At 51.4% G+C, this 21,802-nt stretch overlaps 1 protein-coding gene across 1 annotated transcript; it reads left to right on the forward strand.

The window, feature by feature from the left end:
- Positions 1-285: 285 nt before the first annotated feature.
- Positions 286-19,303, forward strand: LOC144610888 (E3 ubiquitin-protein ligase TRIM7-like). The gene is made up of 6 exons (XM_078429869.1): positions 286-666; positions 6,854-6,949; positions 9,307-9,537; positions 12,854-12,876; positions 16,247-16,380; positions 18,783-19,303. Exons 1-6 carry the CDS (start codon positions 286-288, stop codon positions 19,301-19,303), a joined length of 1,386 nt encoding a protein of 461 aa, XP_078285995.1.
- Positions 19,304-21,802: the final 2,499 nt, after the last annotated feature.

Raw genomic sequence — 21,802 nt, forward strand, 5'->3', positions numbered from 1 at the left:
GCCGAAGGGCGTGTGTGAGGAGCGGTGAGTTTAGGCCATTGGGTGCGTTGGCCATTGGGCTAGCAGAGCCAGGCCGGGCCGAAGGGCGTGTGTGTGTGTGTGGTGCTGGGGAAGGGTTAACCCTCGCCAGGCCGGGCTCTCTCTCTCTCCCTCCCTCTCTCCCTCTCTCTCTCTCCCTCCCTCCCTCTCTCTCTCTCCCTCCCTCCCTCCCTCCCCGGCTCCCCGCTGTCCGCGGTCACTCTGCTGTTGCCGCCGCCGGGAGCGGTCTGGCCCGCAGCCGCCCCCATGGACACCCCGGTGCCAGCGTCGGACTGCGCCGTGTGCCGTTCCCCCGGCCTGGCCGCCAGTGCCCGGCGCCTGCCCTGCGGACACCGCCTATGCTCAGACTGTGCCCGCTACTCGGACACAGCGCTGGGCGGCAGCCTGGACTGTCCCGCCTGCAGCGGCCCCGCCGCCACCGTCACCGCCACCGTCCCGCACACGGCAGCAGTGGCGGCAGCAGTAGCAGCCGGCGGACGGGCCGATCGGCTGTGCCCCCAACACGGGCAGCCCCTCGAACTGTTCTGTGAACAGGATGGAGAGTGTGTGTGTGCACCCTGTATGGCCAGTGGCAATCACCAAGAACACACCGCCACCACTCTGGACAGCGCCCGCGACTCACTCAAGGTACACGGGAGAGAGGGGGGGAGAGAGAGGGAGGGGAGGGGGGGGGGGGAGAGAGAGGGGGAGTGAGAGAGGGGGAGAGTGAGGGGGGGTGAGAGGATGAGAGAGGGGAGAGTGAGAGAGAGTGAGAGGGGGAGAGAGGGATAGAGAGAGGGGTAGAGAGAGTGGTAGAGAGAGAGAGAAGGGGGTAGAGAGTGTGAGGGGTAGAGAGATAAAGGGGGTAGAGAGGGGGAGAGAGAAGGGGGAGAGGGTGGGGAGGTAGAGAGAGAGGGGGGGAGAGAGAGAGGCGGGAGAGGCAGAGAGAGAGGGGAGGTAGAATAGAGAGAGATAGAGAGAGGGGGGAGAGACAGGGGGTAGAGAGGATGGTAGAGTGAGGGTGGAGAGAGAGGGGAGAGAGAGAGGGGTGTGTGAGAGGGGGGGGGCAGGGACAGAGGGGCGCAGGCCGACCAGGGGAGAGGGGGACATAGAAGGGGGTCAGAGAGAGAGGGGTGCAGAGGGGCGTTGGGGACGAGGAGGCAGTGATGGAGGGGCGCAGAGGTACAGAGGAGTGCACCTGCAGAAAGTTTCAGGGAGAGGGGAGAGAGGGGTTCAGGGAGAGGGGGGAGAGGGGGATATAGAGGGGTGCGGGTAGAGGGGTTTAGGGAGAGGGGGATATAGAGGGGCACAGGGTAGAGAGGGGATATAGAGGGGCGCGGGGTAGAGAGGGGGATATAGAGGGGCGCGGGGTAGAGAGGGGATATAGAGGGGCGCGGGGTAGAGAGGGGGATATAGAGGGGCGCGGGGTAGAGAGGGGATATAGAGGGGCGCGGGGTAGAGAGGGGGATATAGAGGGGCGCGGGGTAGAGAGGGGATATAGAGGGGCGCGGGGTAGAGAGGGGGATATAGAGGGGCGCGGGGGGAGAGGGGTTCAGGGAGAGGGGGATAGAGAGATGGGGTAGAGGGACAGAGGGGTTTAGTGTACAGAGGTGTAGACAAGCGCAGTAAACACAGGTGCAGATGTGTAGAGGGGCACAGGGATATAGAGGGGTGCAGGGAGAGAGACAGAGGGGTGCATGGGGTTTAGAGGAGCGTGGGGGTGTAGAGGACAGATGTGCAGGGTGACAGGTATATTGTGTGTATAGAAAGCAACACATGTGTGTAGAGTTGTGGTACAGTTGCCAGTATGTAAAGGGATAGGAAATCAACTGCAGATGCCGGTTAAAATCGAAGGTAGACACAAAATGCTGGAGTAACTCAGCGGGTCAGGCAGCATCTCGACCCGAAACGTCACCCATTCCTTCTCTCCTGAGATGCTGCCTGACCCGCTGAGTTACTCCAGCATTTTGTGTCTACCTTCGATTTTAACCAGCATCTGCAGTTTTTTTCCTAGGCAGAATAGTTTTGGGCTTCTGTATCCTCTCTGTGCTCCAGGAGAGGGGAGAAAAGGGAATGGGACGTCTTTGATTATGTTGGTTGATTTCCCGAGGCAGAGTGAATTGTAGATGGAGTCAATGGTGGGGAGTCTGGTCTGTGTGATGGACTGGGCTACATCCACAAGTCTCCGCATTGTCTTGCGGTCGTGGGCAGAGCTGTTCCCAAACCAAGCCGTGATGCAACGCGACGGTATGCTTTCTACGGTCTTCTTCTTCTTGCGTTTGAGGCAGCAGAGGTTATGTGCCGCCCTCCAGGCGCTGTAGCCAGTGCAATGTGCTGTTGTCGAGGGCCGTGAGGTCTACCCCTCCACCAGGGGGACGGAGGACAGTGCAGTCGGACATGCCGCGCTGCACTGTTTGCTGGTCTGCTCCACACACGCAGGCTGCTGATGGTCGCAACCCCCAACGATGCATGTTGGCATTAACCGGCCGACCCCTGTGTGGAGCCGGTTCAGGGCGACCCACTCTTTGCGGGGCGTGTCCGAGCGGGGTGGGGCTGTGGTGTTCGGTGCGACAGTGAATTGAGGAGGTGGCGATGTCTGTTCCCAGCTGGTTCTCCATGCTCCTAGTATGTTGAAACCAGATACACAGAGGGTCGCTGCGTGACGGGAGAAAGGGTGACGAGATGACAGGCGTTGAGGTCCCAGTTGCTGTGAATCCTGGGCGAGGTGGTGCAAAGGATGTTTGGTGTCCGATGGGGCCTTGCACATCAGCCTATGAGTGAAGAACTCTCTGCGAAGCTTGGCGGGTGCGATACCTGCGAGCACCGGCAGGAGATCCGTGGGAGTAGGGCGTAGGCAGCCGATGATGATCCGCATGGTGTCGTTGAGGGTGGCGTCTAGCTTGCTAGTATGAGCGCTGCGGCACCATGCTGGGGCAGCGTACTCAGCGGCGCTGTACACGAGTGCAAGAGCACTGGTTCCAAGAGTAGATGTCCTGGCGCCCCATGACGATCCGGCCAAGCAACGCAGGAGGTTGTTCCGTGCCGAGACTTTAGCAAAGAGAGCTTCAAGGTGTTGCTTGTAGGTCAGCTGCCGATCTAGTTTCACCCCGAGGTTTTCGGAAATGGGTTGTAGGGTAGGGGTGACCCACTGAGGGTGACGGTTAGCTGGCGTTGAGCTTCCTTGTTGTTCAGGTGAAAGGCCGTTGTGGTGGTTTTTGCCATACTCAGTTTGAGTCTCCAGGTCTTAAGGTAGCCCGCGACAAGTTCCATATCCGCCAAGAGCACATCCTCAACATTTGACCAGCTCTTGTCCGGGTGCAGTAGGGCCAAGCATCTGCGTATCCATACTGGCGCGAGGTCGTGCGTGGCAGATCGCTGATATAGAGATTGAAGAGCATGGGGGCCAGTACCGAGCCTTGGGGGACTCCGTTTCTTAGGTGTCGCAGTCGGCTAGATTGTCCGTCGCTGGTCTTGAGTACAAAACTGCGGTTGGCAAGGAACCGCACTAAATGACGGTCAGGGATGGTTCGGAGGAGCTTCAAGATCAGGCCCTGGTGCCACACTGTATCATAAGCGGCAGTGAGGTGCACCAGGGTGATGCCCGCCTTGTCACCCTTTTCCAAACTGTCTTCGATGTCATTGGTCAGCTTGACTATTTGGTGGGTGGCGCAGTGTCCACGCTGAAATCCGGCTTGTTCAGCGGGTAGTTGAGGGTCAACGATTGGATGGAGCCGGGCCAGGAGAAGCCGTTCCAGGAGCTTGTACGGGACACAGAGGAGTGAGATGGGCCGATAGTTCCTTGGGTCGTCCGCAGGCTTGTTTGGTTTTAGTAGTTCAATGACGGTGGCTTTCCGCCAGATCTTCGGAATGGACTGACCAATGAGGCAAGAGGAGTAAAACTCATTGGAGCCAGGCCAGGCATTTAGGACCGCAGTGTTTCAGGAATTCTGGGGGGATGTACGGTAGCGGCACGGTACGGCACGGTAGCGCAGCGGTAGAGTTGCTGCTTTACAGCGAATGCAGCGCCGGAGACTCAGGTTCGATCCTGACTACGGGTGCTGCACTGTAAGGAGTTTGTACGTTCTCCCCGTGACCTGCGTGGGTTTTCTCCGAAATCTTCGGTTTCCTCCCACACTCCAAAGACGTACAGGTATGTAGGTTAATTGGCTGGGTAAATGTAAAAATTGTCCCTAGTGGGTGTAGGATAGTGTTAATGTACGGGGATCGCTGGGCGGCACGGACTTGGAGGGCCGAAAAGGCCTGTTTCCGGCTGTATATATATATGATATATATGTTATCAGGACCCTGAGCTTTTCCACATTTCAGTTGAGAAATAACAGAAGAAAGCATCTGTAGAATTTCTACGGTGCATCTGTAGAAGTTTGTCAGTTATTGGGGATGTGCCAAATTTCCTCAGTGTCCTCAGGAAGACGGGCAAAACACACACCTCCAGATTCAGGAGCAATGTCTTCTCAGCTGTTGTCCGGCAACTGAACGGTTGTCTCACCAACCAGAGAGCGGTCCTGACCTCCCACCTGCCTCATTGCAGACCTTTGAACTGTCTTTACTCAACAACCGTAGAACTATCTTTACTCAACAAATAGGGCGGTCACGGTGGCGCAGCGGTAGAGCTGCTGCCTAACAGCGAATGCAGCACCGGAGACCCGGGTTCCATTCCGACTACGGGTGCTGCCTGTACGGAGTTTGTACGTTCTCCCCGTGACCTGCGTGGGTTTTCTCCGAGATCTTCGGTTTCCTCCCACACTCCAAAGACGTACAGGTTTGTAGGTTAATTGGCTTGGTAAATGTAAAAATTGTCCCTAGTGGGTGTAGGATAGTGTTAGTGTGCTGGGAACACTGGACAGCGCGGACCCGGTGGGCTGAAAGGGCCTGTTTCCGCGCTGTATCTCTAAACTAAACTAAACTAAACAACCTTTGAACTATCTTTAGTCAACAACCTTTGAACTATCTTGACTCAACAACCTTTGAACTATCTTTACTCAGACCTTATTGCACCTCAGTGTTATATCTTTGCACTAAATGTTGTGCACTTTATCCTTTAGCTGTGTTCTGTGGACTGCTTGATTGCATTCATGCACAGCCTTTCCTTTGACTGGATAGCACGCAACAAAAAGCTTTTCACTGTACCTCAGTACACGTGACAATTTCTGAAGAATGGTCTCGACCCGAAACATCACCCATTCCTTCTATCCAGAGATGCTGCCTGTCACGCTGAGTTACTCCAGCATTTTGTGTCTATCTTCGGTGTAAACCAGCATCTGCAGTTCTTTCCTACACAACAATAAACGGATGTGTCTTTAGAATTAAAGGACGTCCTTTTAGGAAGGAGATGAGAGATTTCTTCAATCAAAGGGTGATGAATCTGTGGAATTCTTGGCCACAGAAGGCTGTGGAGGCCAAGTTGGTGGATATTTTTAAGGCAGAGATAGATAGATTCTTGATTAGTACAGGTGTCAGGGGTTATGGAGAGAAGGCAGGAGAATGGGGTTGGGAGGGAGAAATAGATCAGTCATGATTGAATGGCGGAGTGGACTTGATGAGCTGAACGACCTAATTCTGTTCCTAGCACTTATGATCTATGACGCTGTGGCATCAATCAATGTGGTTGGTTCACGACAGATTGTTGGTAATATTAACGCCAATGAACTTCAAACTCTCAACCATTTACACCTCAGCACCATTGATGGCAGAGTGCCAACCTGAAAAGTTGTTTATCTACACTGATCAGCCAAAACATTATGACCACTGACAGGCGAAGTGAATAACATTGATTATCTTGTTACAATGGCACCTGTCAAGGGGTGGGATATATTAGGCAGCAAGTGAACAGTCAGTTCTTGAAGTTGATGTGTTGGATGCAGGAGAAATGGGCAAGAGTAAAGACCTGAGCGACTTTGACAAGGGCCAAATTGGCCAGACGACTGGGTCAGAGCATCTCTGAAACGGCAAGGCTTGTGGGGTGCAGTGGTACCTACCGACAGTGGTTTCCTGGTACCCTGGTTTCTACTAAAAGGGGGAAAAATAACAACTTGCTTAAAATTACTGTTAATGTACTTGTGCTCTAACACCAGGATAAGTGCTCAACCATGAAAACCAAGCCCAATGCCAAAGTAACATCTAAACCTTTCCACACTTATCCTATGGTTTGGGCGGCATGGTGGTGCAGCGGTAGAGTTGCTGCCTTACAGCGCCAGAGACCCGTGTTCCATCCTGACCTTAGAAACATGGAAAATAGGTGCAGGAGGAGGTCATTTGGCCCTTCGAGCCAGCACCGCCATTCATTGTGATCATGGCTGATCATCCACAATCAGTAACCCGTGCCTGCCTTCTCCCCATATCCCTTGATTCCACTAGCCCCTAGAGCTCTATCTAACTCTCTTTTAAATTCATCCAGTGACTTGGCCTCCACTGCCCTCTGTGGCAGAGAATTCCACACATTCACAACTCGCTGGGTGAAAATTTTTTTTCTCACCTCAGTTTTAAATGGCCTCCCCTTTATTCTTAGTCTGTGGTCCCTGATTCTGAACTCCCCCAACATTGGGAACATGTTTCCTGCATCTAGCGGTGCTGTCTGTATGGAGTTTGTACGCTCTTCCCGTGGCCTGCGTGAGTTTTCTCCGGTTGCTCCGGTTTCCTCCCACGCTCCAAAGACGTGCGGGTTTGCAGGTTAAATGGCTGCTTCGAAAATTGTAAAATTGCCTCCAGTGAGTAGGATGGTGTTCGTGTACGGGGTTTTCACTGGTCGGCATGGTGGGCCGAAGGACCTATTTCCGCGCTGTAAAGTCTAAAGAGTCCAAATGTGCCCTCTCCCCAGACCAAGTTGCTCACCCGTGTGAAGACTCTGTTCCAAACTCAACAGAATTGTCACTTCAAATACCAGGACCTGAAGAAGACAGAGAATGAGATAAAGGTAAGTGAGGCATGAAGGTGTGGGTGCAAGTGGCCTACTCCCGCTCCCATGTTCTTGTGTTCATGTCTAGCAGAAAGGCAGGTGTGGGGCGTGGGACCAACACGAGTTCCCTCTGATCGACGGACAAGGGTGGAGTTGCAGGAAAGGAGGCACAGAGATTGCAGGGGCTGCAATCTTGTATTCAACACAAAGTGCTGGAGTAACTCTGCGGGTCAGGCAGCATCTTTGGAGAATGTTGAGAGGTGATGTTTCGAGCCAAGACCCTTCCTCAGACTCTATTGTCATTAAAGATGAAGACGGACATAAAGTGCTGGAGTAACTCGGCGGGACAGGCAACATCTCCGGTGAGAAGGAATGGGTGACGTTTCGGGCTGAGACCCTTCTTCAGACTGAGAGTCGGGGGAAAGGGAAACGAGAGATATAGATGTTAATATAGAGAAATATAGAACAAATGAATGAAAGATTTCCAGGTGAGGCAGAGGTTCACCTGCACCTCCTCCAACATCATCCACTGCATCCGCTGCTCCAGGTGTCAACTTCTCTACATTGGCGAGACCAAACGCAGGCTCGGCGATCGTTTCGCTCAACACCTTCGCTCAGTCCGTCTCAACCAACCTGATCTCCCGGTGGCTCAGCACTTCAACTCCCCCTCCCATTCCCAGTCTGACCTTTCTGTCCAGGGCCTCCTCCATTGTCAGAGTGAGGCCCGGCGCAAATTGAAGGAACAGCACCTCCTATTTTGCTTGGGCAGTTTACACCCCAGCGGTATGAACATTGACTTCTCTAACTTCAGATAGTCCCTGCTTCCCTCTCTATCCCCTCCCCCTTCCCAGTTCTCCCACCAGTCTTCCTGTCTCCGACTACATCCTATCTTTGTCCCGTCCCCTCCCCTGACATCAGTCTGAAGAAGGGTCTCGACCCGAAACGTCGCCCATTCCTTCTTTCCCGAGATGCTGCCTGACCCGCTGAGTTACTCCAGCATTTTGTGACTGCCCGCAAAAAGTAACGCTGATCAAGGAAAGGTGGAGTGGTTTCAGTATAAATAAAAGTCCCACACAATGGCTGCTTTACTCCTGTTGCATCCATGTGGATACAGAACTATCACACTGTGTGTATCATCCATTATCTGTGCAAATTGTGTTTCCAGGAGTGTTATGCTGCTGCAAGTAAGCATTTCATGGCTCCATTGTCACAACATGCAACAATTAAACACGCTTGACTCTCTTACTCTCTCTCGTTTCCTGATCTCCAGACTGCCATCTTAGAATATAGAACATAGTACAGCACAGGAACAGGCCCTTTGGCCCACAATATCTGTGCTGAACATGATGCCAAGTTAAACTAATCTCCTCTGCCTGCATGTGATCCACATCCCTCCATTCCCTGCATATCCATGTGCCTATCGTCAAAGCCTCTTAAACGCCACTGCCTCCAAATCTGCCTCCACCACCACCCCAAGCAGCACACTCCAGGCACCTGGTGTCCTCTACGTTTAATAAAACGCCCTGCACTTCTCCTTTAAACTCTTCCCCACTCATTATAAAGCTTTACTTAGATATACAGATACATAGACAAAAGGTGCAGGAGGAGGCCATTTGGCCCTTCGAGCCAGCACCGCCATTCATTGTGATCCTGGCCGATCATCCACAATCAGTAACCCGTGCCTGCCTTCTCCCCATATCCCTTGATTCCGCTAGCCCTAAGAGCTCTATCTAACTCTCTTTTGAATGCATCCAGTGAATGCTCCTCTGCCTTCTGTGGCAGAGAATTCCACATATTCACAGCTCTCTGGGTGAAAAAGTTTTTCCTCATCTCAGTTCTAAATGGCTGACCCCTTATTCTTAAACTGTGGCCCATGGTTCTGGACTCCCCCAACATTGGGAACGTGTTTCCTGCATCCAGCGTGTCCAATCCCTTAATAATTTTATATGTTTCTCTAGGATCCACTCTCATCCTAAATTCCAGTGTATACAAGCCCAGTCGCTCCATTCTTTCATCATGTGACAGTCCCGCCATCCTGGGAATTAACCTGGTGAACCCACACTGCACTCCTTCAATAGCAAGAATGTCGTTCCTCAACTCCTTCCTTGGACATACAGCGTGGAAACAGGCCCTTCGGCCCACCGAGTCTCCCCTCCCCATCCTCCTGCCCCCATGAACACCCCCCCCTGCAGAAAATGGCCCCTCTTGGAAAAAGTCCCTCAAAGAAAGGGCCTCCAAAGAAAGATCCCTCTGCAGCCCTCCACCCATGGCGGTGGGGGTGTCTCCCCTCCCCCTCTCCTCCCCTTCCCCCCCCCCGCCCCATGGCTGACCAGGTTAACGGACGAGGGCCATGGTTTGTGGATTGTGGGTTGCAGATACAGATGGGCCGGCTGAAGGGGAACCTATCAAAGAAGTTCTCGGAGTGGCGGGAGAGCCTGCAGGAGGGGGAGGCGGAGGTGCTCAGCATGGTGGACGAGGAAGGTCAGCGCCTGCTGGCCCACAGCTCCCGCTCTTCGCACATGCTCAACCGCACCATGGACCACATCCAGCAGATCGACGAGCAGTCCCAGCGCCTGACCCAAGAGGACCCCCTCGCCTTCATCCAGGTATCTCCCACCTCTCGCCACACCCTCACACGCCACTCACCACACTGATCACACACTGTGCCACACGCGGGCACGGTGGCGCAGCGGTAGAGTTGCCGCGTTACAGCGAATGCAGCGCTGAAGACCCGGGTTCCATCCCGGCTACGGGTGCTGTCTGTACGGAGTTTGTACGTTCTCCCCGTGACCTGCGTGGGTTTTCTCCGAGATCTTCGGTTTCCTCCCACACTCCAAAGACGTACAGGTTTGTAGGTTAATTGGCTTGGTATATAATGTAAATTGTCCCTAGTGGGTGTAGGATAGTGTTAATGTGCGGGGATCGCTGGTCGGCGCGGATCCGGTGGGCTGAAGGGCCTGTTTCCGCGCTGTATCTCTAAACTAAACTAATCTTAACTCTGCTTCAGTTCATCTGCGCCTTCATTAGAAGTTTCACATTTTTAAATGTCAGTTAAAAACATATCTTTTTAATCAAGCTTTTAACTGATTTTACTTCGTTTGTCTTTTTACCCTCTCAATTTTACATTTTATATTTTTATTTTATATAAATCTGTGCCTTGTATACTATTAACAGCTTATGTCTTTACTGCTTTAAATTGTATTTTTGTTTTTGTGGAAAGCACTTTGTGGCTGCATTCAATTGCATGAAAAGTGCTATGTAAATAAAATTATGATTATTATTATTATTATTAGTGAGTGGAGCAGAATTAGGCCATTCGGCCCATCAGGTCCACTCCGCCATTCAATCATGGCTGATCTATCTCTCCCTCTCAACCCCATTCTCCTGCCCATAACGCCCTGTGTAGGAAGATGCTGGTTTACACCCAAGATAGACACAAAATGCTGGAGTAACTCAGCGGGACAGGCAGCATCTCTGGAGAGAAGGAATAGATCGGGTAGATACACAGAGTCTCTTGCCCAGAGCTGGGGAATCGAGGACCAGAGGACATAGGTTCAAGGTGAAGGGGAAAAGATTGAATAGGAATCCGAGGGGTAACTTTTTCACACAGAGGGTGGTGAGTGTATGGAACAAGCTGCCAGAGGAGGTAGTTGAGGCTGGGACTATCCCATCGTTTAAGAAACAGTTGGACAGGTACATGGATAGGACAGGTTTGGAGGGTTATGGACCAAGCGCAGGCAAGTGGGACTAGGGTAGCTGGGACATCGTTGGCCCATGTGGGCAAGCTGGGCCAAAGGGCCTGTTTCCACATGGTATCACTCTATGACTATGACTCTATGAATGGGTGACGTTTCGGGTCGAGACCCTTCTTCAGAGTCTGACGAAGGGTCTCAACCAGAAACGTCATCCATTCCCTCTATCCAGAGATGCTGCCTGTCCCACTGAGTTATTCCAGCATTCTGTGACTACCTCTGACATCCATACTAACCAAGAATCTATCTACAGTGCCCTCCATAATGTTTGGGACATTAAATTAAACACACCTGAGCAATTACAAACACCCGTGAAGCCATGTGTCCCAAACATTATGGTGCCCTGAAATGGGGAGAGCGATGTAGAAACACAGCTGTAATTTCTACATGGTGAAACCAAAATGTATAAAAATGCCCTTTAATAAAATCTGACAATGTGAGCTTTAACCACACGTGACTTTTCTATTACAAATCTCAAATTGTGGAGTACAGAGGCAAATAAATAAATGCTGGGTCTTTGTCCCAAACATTGTGGAGGGCACTGCATCTCTGCCTTAAAAATATCCATTGACTTGGCCTCCACAGCCTCCTGTGGCAATGAATTCCATAGATTCACCACCCTCTGAGGTGCAGTGAAAGGTTCATGTCCTGTTCTGTATTGCCCAGAACAATAACCACAATGGTGTAAGTAATGTAATAGTAGTTCACTAATTAACTTCAAACTTAAACCATCATCATAACTTACAATAAATGGCTGTAGCCTTTCAAACTGTGTCCTGGCCAAGATCCAGGCAAGTCTTTAGTTTAGTTTAGTTTGGAGATACAGCATGGAAACAAGCCTTTCGGCCCACTGGGTCTGCGCCGACCAGCGATCCCCACACATTAACACTATCCTGCACATACTAGGGACAATTTACACATACACCAAGCCAATTAACTTACATACCTGTACGTCTTTGGTGTGTGGGAAGAAACCCGAAGATCTCGGCGAAAACCCATGCGGGTCACGGGGAGAACGTACAAACTCCGTACAGACAGTACCCGTAGTCGGGATGGAACCCGGGTCTCCGGCGCTGCAAGCGCTGTAAGGCAGCAACTCTACCGCTGCGCCACCGTGACTGCCCCAAGTCCTGCTTCACCGCCCTCTGGTTGGATGGTGTTTCCAATCAACCGCGCACACGTGTTGGCCAGCATGCATGCGCATAAGAAACCGATCGGGACGGTACGTTCATAAGTTGTCAAACCTCCACCTTAAAAATACCCAATTACCTGGCCTCCACAGCCGTACACCTCAAACCCTCTAATAGGTTCATGTCAGAGGAGCTGAATCAGGCCATTCGGCCCCTTCTAGCCTACTCCGCCATTCAATCATGGCTGATCTATCTCTCCCTCTCAACCACGTTCTCCTGCCTTCTCCCCTGATACCCGTAGTAATCAAAAATCTATCTCTGCTATTAAAATATTCACTGACTTGGCCTCCACAGCCTTCTGTGGCGATGAATTCCACAGTTCCCCACCGTCTGACTAAAGATGCACAGTTTACCACCCTCCGACTAAAGAACAGCTTTTTTTGTTGCGTGCTAACCAGTCAGCAGAAAGACTGTGCACAATTGAGCCATCCACAGTGTACAGATACAGGATAAAGGGATGACTTTCCGTGCATGGTAAAATCCAATTAAAGATAGTCCAAGGGTCTCCAACACAGAAGCCAATTAACCTACAAACCTACACGTCTTTGGAGTGTGGGAGGAAACCGGAGCACCTGGAGAAAACACACACTGTTACAGGGACCACGTGCAAACTCTGTACAGACAGCACCCGTAGTTAGGATCGAACTATACACTGTAAGGCAGTAACTCTACCGCTGCGCTACCATAGCTGTGGAAACGGATACAATCGCGACTTTCAAAGGACACATTTGGGCAGATTTCGGGGATCGGAGGGATGCGGGCCAAATGCAGGCGAATGGGACCAGCCCAGAATGCCAACTTGGCCCGCCTGGGCCGAAGGGCCTGTGTCCGTGCTGCACAGCTCCACGACTCAAACCTCCTCCGCTACGTTTCCGGCGCCTTCTGTTCTCCCATTGGGCAGATTCTGTGGTGTTGGTTTACCGGGTGTAATCATTTAAAACCGTGATCTAATCACCTCTCTCTGCCTTTCTCCCACCCAGGCCATGAAAGAGCTCCTTTCAAAGTAAGTCCGTTACGGCCAGAAGATTACGTAAGATACAGTCGTATGTTGTTAAACTGGAAAGAGTGCAAAGATTTACGAGCTTGTTTCCAGGACCTGTGGCCCTGAGCTGTAGGGAGAGGTTGAGTAGGCAGGGACTTTATTCCGTGGAGCACAGGAGGATGTCGGGTGATCTTATATATAGGATCATGAGAGGAATAGATCGGGTAGATGCACAGAGTCTTTTGCCCAGAGTCGGCTTATGGTGAAAGATTGAATAGGAACCTGAGGGGGCAATTTTTTTTTTACTCAAAGGGTGATGGGCGTCTGGAACGAGTAGTTGAGGCAGGTACTATCACAACATTTAAGAAACAATTAAGGCGGGTACATGGATAGAACAGGTTTAGAGGGACACAAAGTGCTGGAGTAACTCAGCGGGACAGGCAGTATCTCTGGAGAGAAGGAATGGGTGATGTTTCGGGTCGATACCCTTCCTCCCGAAATGTCTCCCATTCCTTCTCTCCTGAGACGCTGCCTGTCCCGCTGAGTTGCTCCAGCATTTTGTGTCTCTCTTCGATTTAAACCAACATCTGCCGTTCTTTCCTACAGGTTTAGAGGGAAATGGGCCAAACGCAGGCAGGTGAGACGAGTATAGCTGGGGCATATTGGTTGGCATGGGCAGGTTGTGCTGAAGGGCCTGTTTCCACATTGTATTACTTTCGATGATAACATTTTGAGAGGAGAGAAAATATTTTTGATATGTTGAGGGCAAGAGGTTTTTGAGGTGGGAAAGTTGAGGGCAAGAGGCATTTGTGACATCACCTTGTCCCTTATTTGGACGTGAGATAGTTGGCACCCCTAGGGGAGACATGGTTGTGAGTCCAGGTGGGGTGCAGAGGAGTGTGTCGGGTGGGGGCATAACTCCCCGTGACCTGCGTGGGTTTTCTCCGAAATCTTCGGTTTCCTCCCACACTCCAAAGACGTACAGGTATGTAGGTTAATTGGCTGGGTAAATGTAAAAATTGTCCCTAGTGGGTGTAGGATAGTGTTAATGTACGGGGATCGCTGGGCGGCACGGACTTGGAGGGCCGAAAAGGCCTGTTTCCGGCTGTATATATATGATATGATATGATATTTAAATTTTTATTTTTATTTTGAAAGCTCTTTAGGTAAAATGTTTGTTATTGCAAGTCTGAAACTCTCTAACATCTGACCTCTTTCCCCATTGATACGATTGGTTTTGGATTTTCATGGATAAGGTTTCTTAAGTATGCAACAGTAGCGTTTAGCAGAACCATCTGCATATTTGTTCAAGGATACTCTGTTAAACAATGTGGCTGGTACTTCAAGGCCATCGAACACAGCATCAGCGAGGGAAAGCCCTGCTTCTGTATCATTGTAGCTGGGCAGCGGAAGGCAACAGATAAATGTTTTGTGTTACTGTAGAGGGGTGGTTACTGTATCCAGTTGTATGAGTTTTGTGTGTTTTCCAACTTGAGAACAAATTTGGCAACAAATAATACCCGTGACCTAGAGATGGCCCAAGTTCATCAAAAAGGCACAGGTTTAGTTTAGTTTAGCTTAGGGATACAGCGCAGGGATATACCCCTTTAGGAATATACCCCTTTCAGCCCACCGGGTCCGCGCCGACCAGCGATCCCATCCTATACATTAACACCATCCTATACCGACGAGGGACAATTTTTACAAACCTGCACGTCTTTGGATTGTGGGAGGAAACCGAAGATCTCGGAGAAAACCCACGCAAGTCACGGGCAGAACGTATAAACTCCGTACAGACAGCACCCGTAGTCAGGATGGAACCCGGGTCTCCGGCGTTGCATTCGCTGTAAGGCGGCAACTCTACCGCTGCACCACCGTGCAGGCTTAGTATTAGCTTAGATTTACCTTCGATCACAACAGCGCGTGCTGTCTGTGTGGAGTTTGCACGTTCTCCCTGTGACCGTGTGTGTTTGCTCCGATTTCCGCCCACGTTCCAAACACGTTGGGCTTTGCAGGTTAGTCGGCCTCTACAAATTGTCCCCAGTGTGTGTAGGATGGAGCTAGTGTAGCGCCAAAGGGCCTGGTCCCATTCTGTATCTCTAAACAAAATGAACTCAATTGCTCCTTGTGTTTCGGGTGGATGGGAAAGTGGGATAACATAGAACTGGTCTCTGGGTCTCCTGCGCTGTGAGGCAGCAACTCTACTTCTGTGCCACAATGCAACCCTAATTCCTAAGACCTCCTATTTGAGACGGGCTTGTGAGCTCCCTGTCCTGATTACTGCCCCCCTGAAGTGCCCCTGAGGGAGGGGAGGGGGTGGAATAACACTGCACAAGATGCTTCATCAGGCTGAGTTTACGAGAATGATCCCAGGAATGAGTGGGTTGACACACGGTGAGCGTTTGTTGGCACTGGGCCTGTACTCGCTGGAGTTTAGAAGGATGAGGGGGGACCTCATTGAAACGTACGGAATAGTGAAAGGCCTGGATAGAGTGGATGTGGAGAGGATGTTTCCACTAGTGGGAGAGTCTAGGACCAGAGGGCATAGTCTCAGTATAAAAGGACGCACCTTTAGAAAGATGCAGAGGAATTTCTTCAGTCAGAGGGTGGTGAATCTGTGGAATTCATTGTCACAGACGACGGTGGAGACCAAGTCATTTAAAGCGAAGATTAATAGGTTCTTAAGTAGTAAGGATGTCAAAGGTTATGGGGAGAAGGCAGCAAAATGGGGCTGAGAGGGACAGATAGACGGCAGAGTAGACTCGATGGGCTGAATGGCCTAATTCAACTCTTATGACATGAACTATGAGAGGAGTTGAGGTGAATGGCTGTGAAGGCCAAGTCATTGGATATTTTTAAGCCGGAGATTGATATTCTTGATTAGTGCGGGTGTCAGGGGTTATGGGTAAAGGGCAGGAGAATGGGTTCGAGAGGGGGAGATAGATCAGCCATGATTGAATGGTGTAGTGGTCTTTAGTTTAGAGATACAGCGCGGAGTGGACTTTAGTTTAAGAAATAGGCCCTTCAGCCCACCAAGTCTGCACCGACCAGCAATTCCCACACATTAACACTATCCTACACACACTAGGGACAATTTTACACATACACCAAGCCAATTAACCTACAAACCTGCACGTCTTTGGAGTGTGGGAGGAAACCAAAGATCTCGGAGAAAACCCACGCAGGTCAGGGGAGAACGTACAAACTCCGTACAGACAGCACCCGTAGTCGGGATGGAACCCGGGTCTCCGGCGCTGCAAGCGCTGTCGGGCAGCAACTCTACCGCTGCGCCACCGTGACCGCCCTTGATGGGCCGAATGGCCTACTTCAGCTCCTATCACTTATGAAGCTTATGAGTCAGTGCCACAGGAATGTTTCTCTTCCGTTTCAGGGCGTCGGACGTACAAAAGCAGAAGATTCCAAGTCTGCACAAGGACACGCTGAACATGAGCCTGATATCTGACTACACCAAGGAGAGGGTGCAGAACTCCATGCTCTATCACTCCGCTATAACCAGCATTGTCGGTGAGTTACAGAGACCCTCAGGAGGAGGGAAGCAGATGGGGTGAACGCAGTCTTTTACCACGGGTGGGGGAATCAAGGGACCAGAGGGCATAGGTTTAAGGTGTGAGGGGCAAGATTTAATAAGGCGGCACGCTGGCACAGTGGGTAGAGTAGCTGCCTTACAGCGCCAGACACCTGGGTTCCATCCTGACTATGGGTTCTTGTCTGTATGGAGTTTGTACGTTCTCCCTGTGACCGCATGGGTTTCCTCCGGGTGCTGCAGTTTCCTCCCACACTCCAAAGACGTGCGTGTTTGAAGTTTAATTGGCTTCTGTAAATTGTCCCTAGTGTGCATAGGATAGTGCTAGTGTGTGCGGGGATCGCTGGTCGGCGCAGACTCGGTGAGCTGGAGGGCCTGTTTCCGTGCTGTATCTCTAATACTAAAAACTAAAGGAACTCGAGGGGCAACTGTTTCCACACAGGAAATGGTGGGTGTATGGAACAAGCTGCCAGAGGAGGTGGCCCAGGCAGGTACATGGTTGGAAACGTATGAGAAGGATATGGGCCAAACGCAGGCAAGTGGGACCAGCATAGATGGAGCATCTTGGTCAGCGTGGGTGAGTTGGGCTGAAGGACCTGCCTCCGTGCTGTATGACTCTATATTACTAGCAGGATTTTAATCTGAGATTGGCCATGCAGGCTGGAACAGGAAAGGTGCCATTAAGATGTATGCACAAGGAACTGATGCAGATGCATGTTCACAAAAAAGACACAGAGTGCTGGAGTAACTCAGCGGGTCAGGCAGCATCTCTGGAGAACATGGATAGGTGATGTTTCGGGTCGGGTCCCCTCTGGTGAACCTCCTCCAACGCCGCCACCTCCTTCCTGTAATGGGGAGACCAGAACTGCATACCATAGATTCAGGGAGGCCGAGAGCATGGAAACAGACCCTTCGGCCCAACTCATCCCTGTCAACCAAGATGGTCCATCTACACTAGTCCCACCTGCCTGCGATTGGTCCAAATCTCTCTAAACCGTGCCTATCCATGTACCTGTCAGTGTCTTTAAATGTTCATGAAACATCACCTATCCACGTTCTCCAGAGATGCTGCCTGACCCGCTGAGTTACTCCAGCACTTTGTGTCTACCATGAAATTATTGGATGTGGGGAGGATGTTTCCACTAGTGGGAGAGTCTAGGACTAGAGGTCATAGCCTCAGAATTAAAGGAAGTTCCTTTAGGAAGGAGATGAGGAGAAATTACTTTAGTCAGAACTAAAGAAGGGTCTCGACCCGAAACGTCACCCATTCCTTCTCTCCAAGATGCTGCCTGACCCGCTGAGTTACTCCAGCATTTTGTGATACCTTAGTCAGAGGGTGGTGAATCTGTGGAATTCTTTGCCACAGAAGGCAGTGGAGGCCAGGTCAGTGGATATTTTTAAGGCAGAGATAGATAGATTCTTGATTAGTACAGCTGTCAGAGGTTATGGGGAGTAGGCAGGGGAATGGGGTTAGGAAGGCGAGATAGATCAGCCACGATTGAATGGCGGAGTGGACTTGATGGACCGAATGGCCTATTTCTACTATTTCCTATGGCCTCATGACTCTCTCCACTACCGTTCCGTCGATGAAGACAGGTTTGAGGCTGGGGGGGAGGTCAGTACCCGTGATAGACCCGGCGGTGTCAACCGCTCTTGACTCTCAGATGATCCTGATCTCCAAGTGTTGGACTAGTTCATAACTTCGTAATTCATAGGAGCAGAATTAGGCCATCCAGCCCATCAAGTCTACACCATTCAATCATGGCTGATCTATCTTTCTCTCTCAACCCCATTTTCCTGCCTTCTCCCCATAACCCTTGACGCCCGTACTAATCAAGAAGCTGTCCACAGCCGTGTGTGGCAAAGAATTCCACAGATTCACCACCCTCTGGCTAAAGAAATCCCTCCACATTTTCTTTCCAAAGGAACGTCCTTTAATTCTGAGGCTTTGTCCTCTGGTCCTAAAATCTCCCACTAGACTTCAAGACTTTAGAGGTACAGTATGGAGACAGGCCCTTTGGCCCACCGAGTCCATGCCGACCAGCGATCATCCTGTACACTAGCGTTATCCTACACAATCTGCAATTTTACTGAAGCCAATTAACCTACAAACCTGCACGTCTTTGGGATGTGGGAGGAAGCCGGAGCACCCGGAGAAAACGCACGTGGTCACGGGGAGAACGTGCAAACTCCGTGTTGTCAGACCACGTCTGTAGTCAGGATGGAACTTGGGTCTCTGGCGCTGCGAGGCAGCAACTCTACCGCTGCGCCACCAATGGAAACGTCCTCTCCACATCGTCCAGGAATCTTGCTGGACTGGAGCAAGGCTGGTGTGGTCAGTAGGTCACGGCGGATGACACTCTCTCTCTCTCCCTCTCTGCAGGCGAGTGGGCTCGGCTGACCTTGGACCCCAAGACGGCCTACTGGTTCCTGACGGTGTCGGAGGATGCCCGCACCCTGAGCTTCGGCTACGACCTGCAGCCGTACCCGTCCAACCCCGAGCGCTTCCGCACCCACCGCCAGATCCTGTGCTGCCAGAGCTTCTCGTCGGGCTACCACACCTGGGTGGTGGAGGCGGAGGGGATCGCCTGGGGCATCGGCGTGGCCTATGGCAGCATTGCCCGCGAAGGCCTCACCTCAGACCTGGCCAACAGCGACAAGGCCTGGTGCATCCACTTCAGCCACGGCACGCTGACTGCCAGCCACTGCGGAGCCCACACCGACATCATCAGCGACCCCACCTACAACAGGTTCCAGGTGGAACTGGACTTTGACATGGGCAGTGTCTCCTTCTACCAGGTCAACCACTCCCTCAAGCACCTCCACACCTTCAAGACCACCTTCAACGAGCCCGTCTTCCCAGCCTTCTCCTGCTTCTACATCTCCTCCCTCAAGCTCTGCTAAATCAATCCCTACCTTCCAATCACCTGCAGTTTAGCTTGCGTGTAGATAGGAACTGCAGATGCTGGTATCTACTGAAGATAGACACAAGGAGTAACTCAGCGGGTCAGACAGCATCTCCGGAGAAAAAGGATGGGTGACGTTCTTCAGAAGGCTTAGTGTGGTTTAGTTTGGATAGACACAAAATGCTGGAGTAACTCAGGGGGCCAGGCAGCATCTCCAGAGAAAATGGATGGGTGACGTTTCGGGTCAGGACCCTTCTTCAGGAGGTTTAGTGTGATTTGGTTTGATTTAGTGCTGGAGTAAGCGCCGGAGTAAATCAGCGGTTCAGGCAGCATCTCTGGGGGAAAAATAGCATTGGTGATATTTCAGATCGGGACCCTTCATCAGTCTGAAGAAGGGTCCCAACCTGAAACATCACCTATCCATAAATGCTGCCTGACCCGCTGAGTTACTCCAGCACTTTGTGTCTATCTCCCCAGTCTTGCTGATGTGGAGAGCAAGGTTGTTGTTCTGGCACCATTCAATGATTCACACAGTTAGAGGGGTCAGGAGAATGGGCAGGGTGGTCAGTAGGTGACCACTGACCCACATGATAAGTGATCCTGGTTCTTCAGAAGAGTCTGTTTAGTTTAGAATTAGACACAAAGTGCTGGGGTAACTCAGCAGGTCAGGCAGCATCCCTGGAGAAAAAGCACAGGGCGGCACAGTGGTGCAGCGGTAGAGTTGCTGCCTTACATCGCCAGAGACCCGGGTTTGATCCTGACTACGGGTGCCGTCTGTACGGGGTTTTTTGTACGTTCTTCCCTGACCGTGTGGGTTTTCTCCAGGTGCACCGGTTTCCTCCCACACTCCAAAGACGTACAGGTTTGTGGGTTAATTGGCTTGGTATAAGTTTAAACTGTCCCTGGTGTGTAGGATAGTGCTAGTGTACGAGTCATAGCTGGTTGACGTGGACTCGATGGGCCTAAGGGCCTGTTTTTTGCACCATATCTCAAATCTAAGGACGATTCAGGTCGAGACCCTTCTTGAGGCCGTTTGATTGATTGAAAGATACAGCACGGATACAGCCCTTCAGCCCACCGAGTCCACGCTGACCATCGATCACCCTTTCACACTAGTTCTATGTTATCCCACTTTCTCATCCACTCCCTACAGGAGGGGGGGAATTTACAGAGCTGTCTGTGCGGAGTTTGCACATTCTTCCTGTGGGTTTTCGCCCAGTGCTCCGCTTTCCTCCCACATCCCAAAGATGTGCGGGTTTGTAGGTTAATTGGCTTCTATAAATTGCCCCTCGTGTGTAGGATAGAACTAGTGTACGGGTGATCATTGATCGGCGTGGGCCGAGGGGCCTGTTTCCATGCTGCATCTCTAAACTAAACTACACACTAGGGGCAATTTACAGAGGCCAATTAACCTACAAACTCGCACGTCTTTGGCATGTGGAAGGGAACTGAAGCATCCGGAGAAAACCCACGCGGTCACGGGCGTAACGTATAAACTCTGTACAGACAGCACCCGTGGTCAGGATGGAACCCGGGTCTCTGGCGCTGTGAGGCAGCGACTCCACCTGCTGTTCTGATTGTAGGGGGTGAGGAAAGCTGAAAAATGAGGGAAGGCAGGACCTGTGTGGGAGGTAATAGGTCGACACAAGTGAGGGAGGCAGCTGGTTGGAATAAAGGCCAAAGATAAGAATGGAAGGAAGGTGTGACACATGTTTGAAGAGTTGCTGATTGTAAAGGGAAGTTAGTTTATTGTCACGCGTGCCAAGGTACTGACGTAAAAATCTTTTCACTGTCCCTCGGTACACGTGACACCAAACTAAACTAAACCTGTCCCACACTTTGCGGGAAACCAGGCCGTTCGGCCCACTGAGTCCGTGCCGACCACAGTGCACCCATGCGTACACTAATCCTATCCTGAACCACTCCCAATATGAAGAGGTATAGAAACAGAGTGCTGGAGCAACTCAGGCAGCGTCAGTGGAGGAAGACAAGACTAAGTGCTGGATTATTTCAGCGGGCCACGGAGCAGAGAAGTCAGATGAAGGGTCCTGACCTGAAATGTGACCTATCCATGTCCTCCACAAATGCCGTCTGACCTGAGTTACTCCAGCACTTTGTGTCTTTTTGTAAGCCAGGATCTACTGTTCCTTGTTTCAGCATCTTTGAAGGACGTGGATTGGTGACAATTTGAGCTGGGACCCTTTGTCGTACTCCCGACCAGTTTTACCCTCCCTCCCCTCCCCTCTCTCCCCATCCCCCACACTTCTTGTCCACTGTTCGCATCCATGTCTCCCTCTCCTTTGCACATATTCCCCAGCCAACAATGGACCATTGTGTGCTCCAGCAGTACACAAGTCAACACACGTCGCCACATGTCCACAGCGCCATCTTGTACCTTCAAAGTTCTCAGATGAAGTGCCTTATCTTGGCCTTAATGGCCCGTAGTCCTGGCGACGGCACTGGTTGGCAGGCTGTGCGTTCCAGTCTATCTGGGTGA

The sequence above is a fragment of the Rhinoraja longicauda genome, chromosome 2 (genome assembly GCF_053455715.1).
Source record: "Rhinoraja longicauda isolate Sanriku21f chromosome 2, sRhiLon1.1, whole genome shotgun sequence".
NCBI lineage: Eukaryota > Metazoa > Chordata > Chondrichthyes > Rajiformes > Arhynchobatidae > Rhinoraja > Rhinoraja longicauda.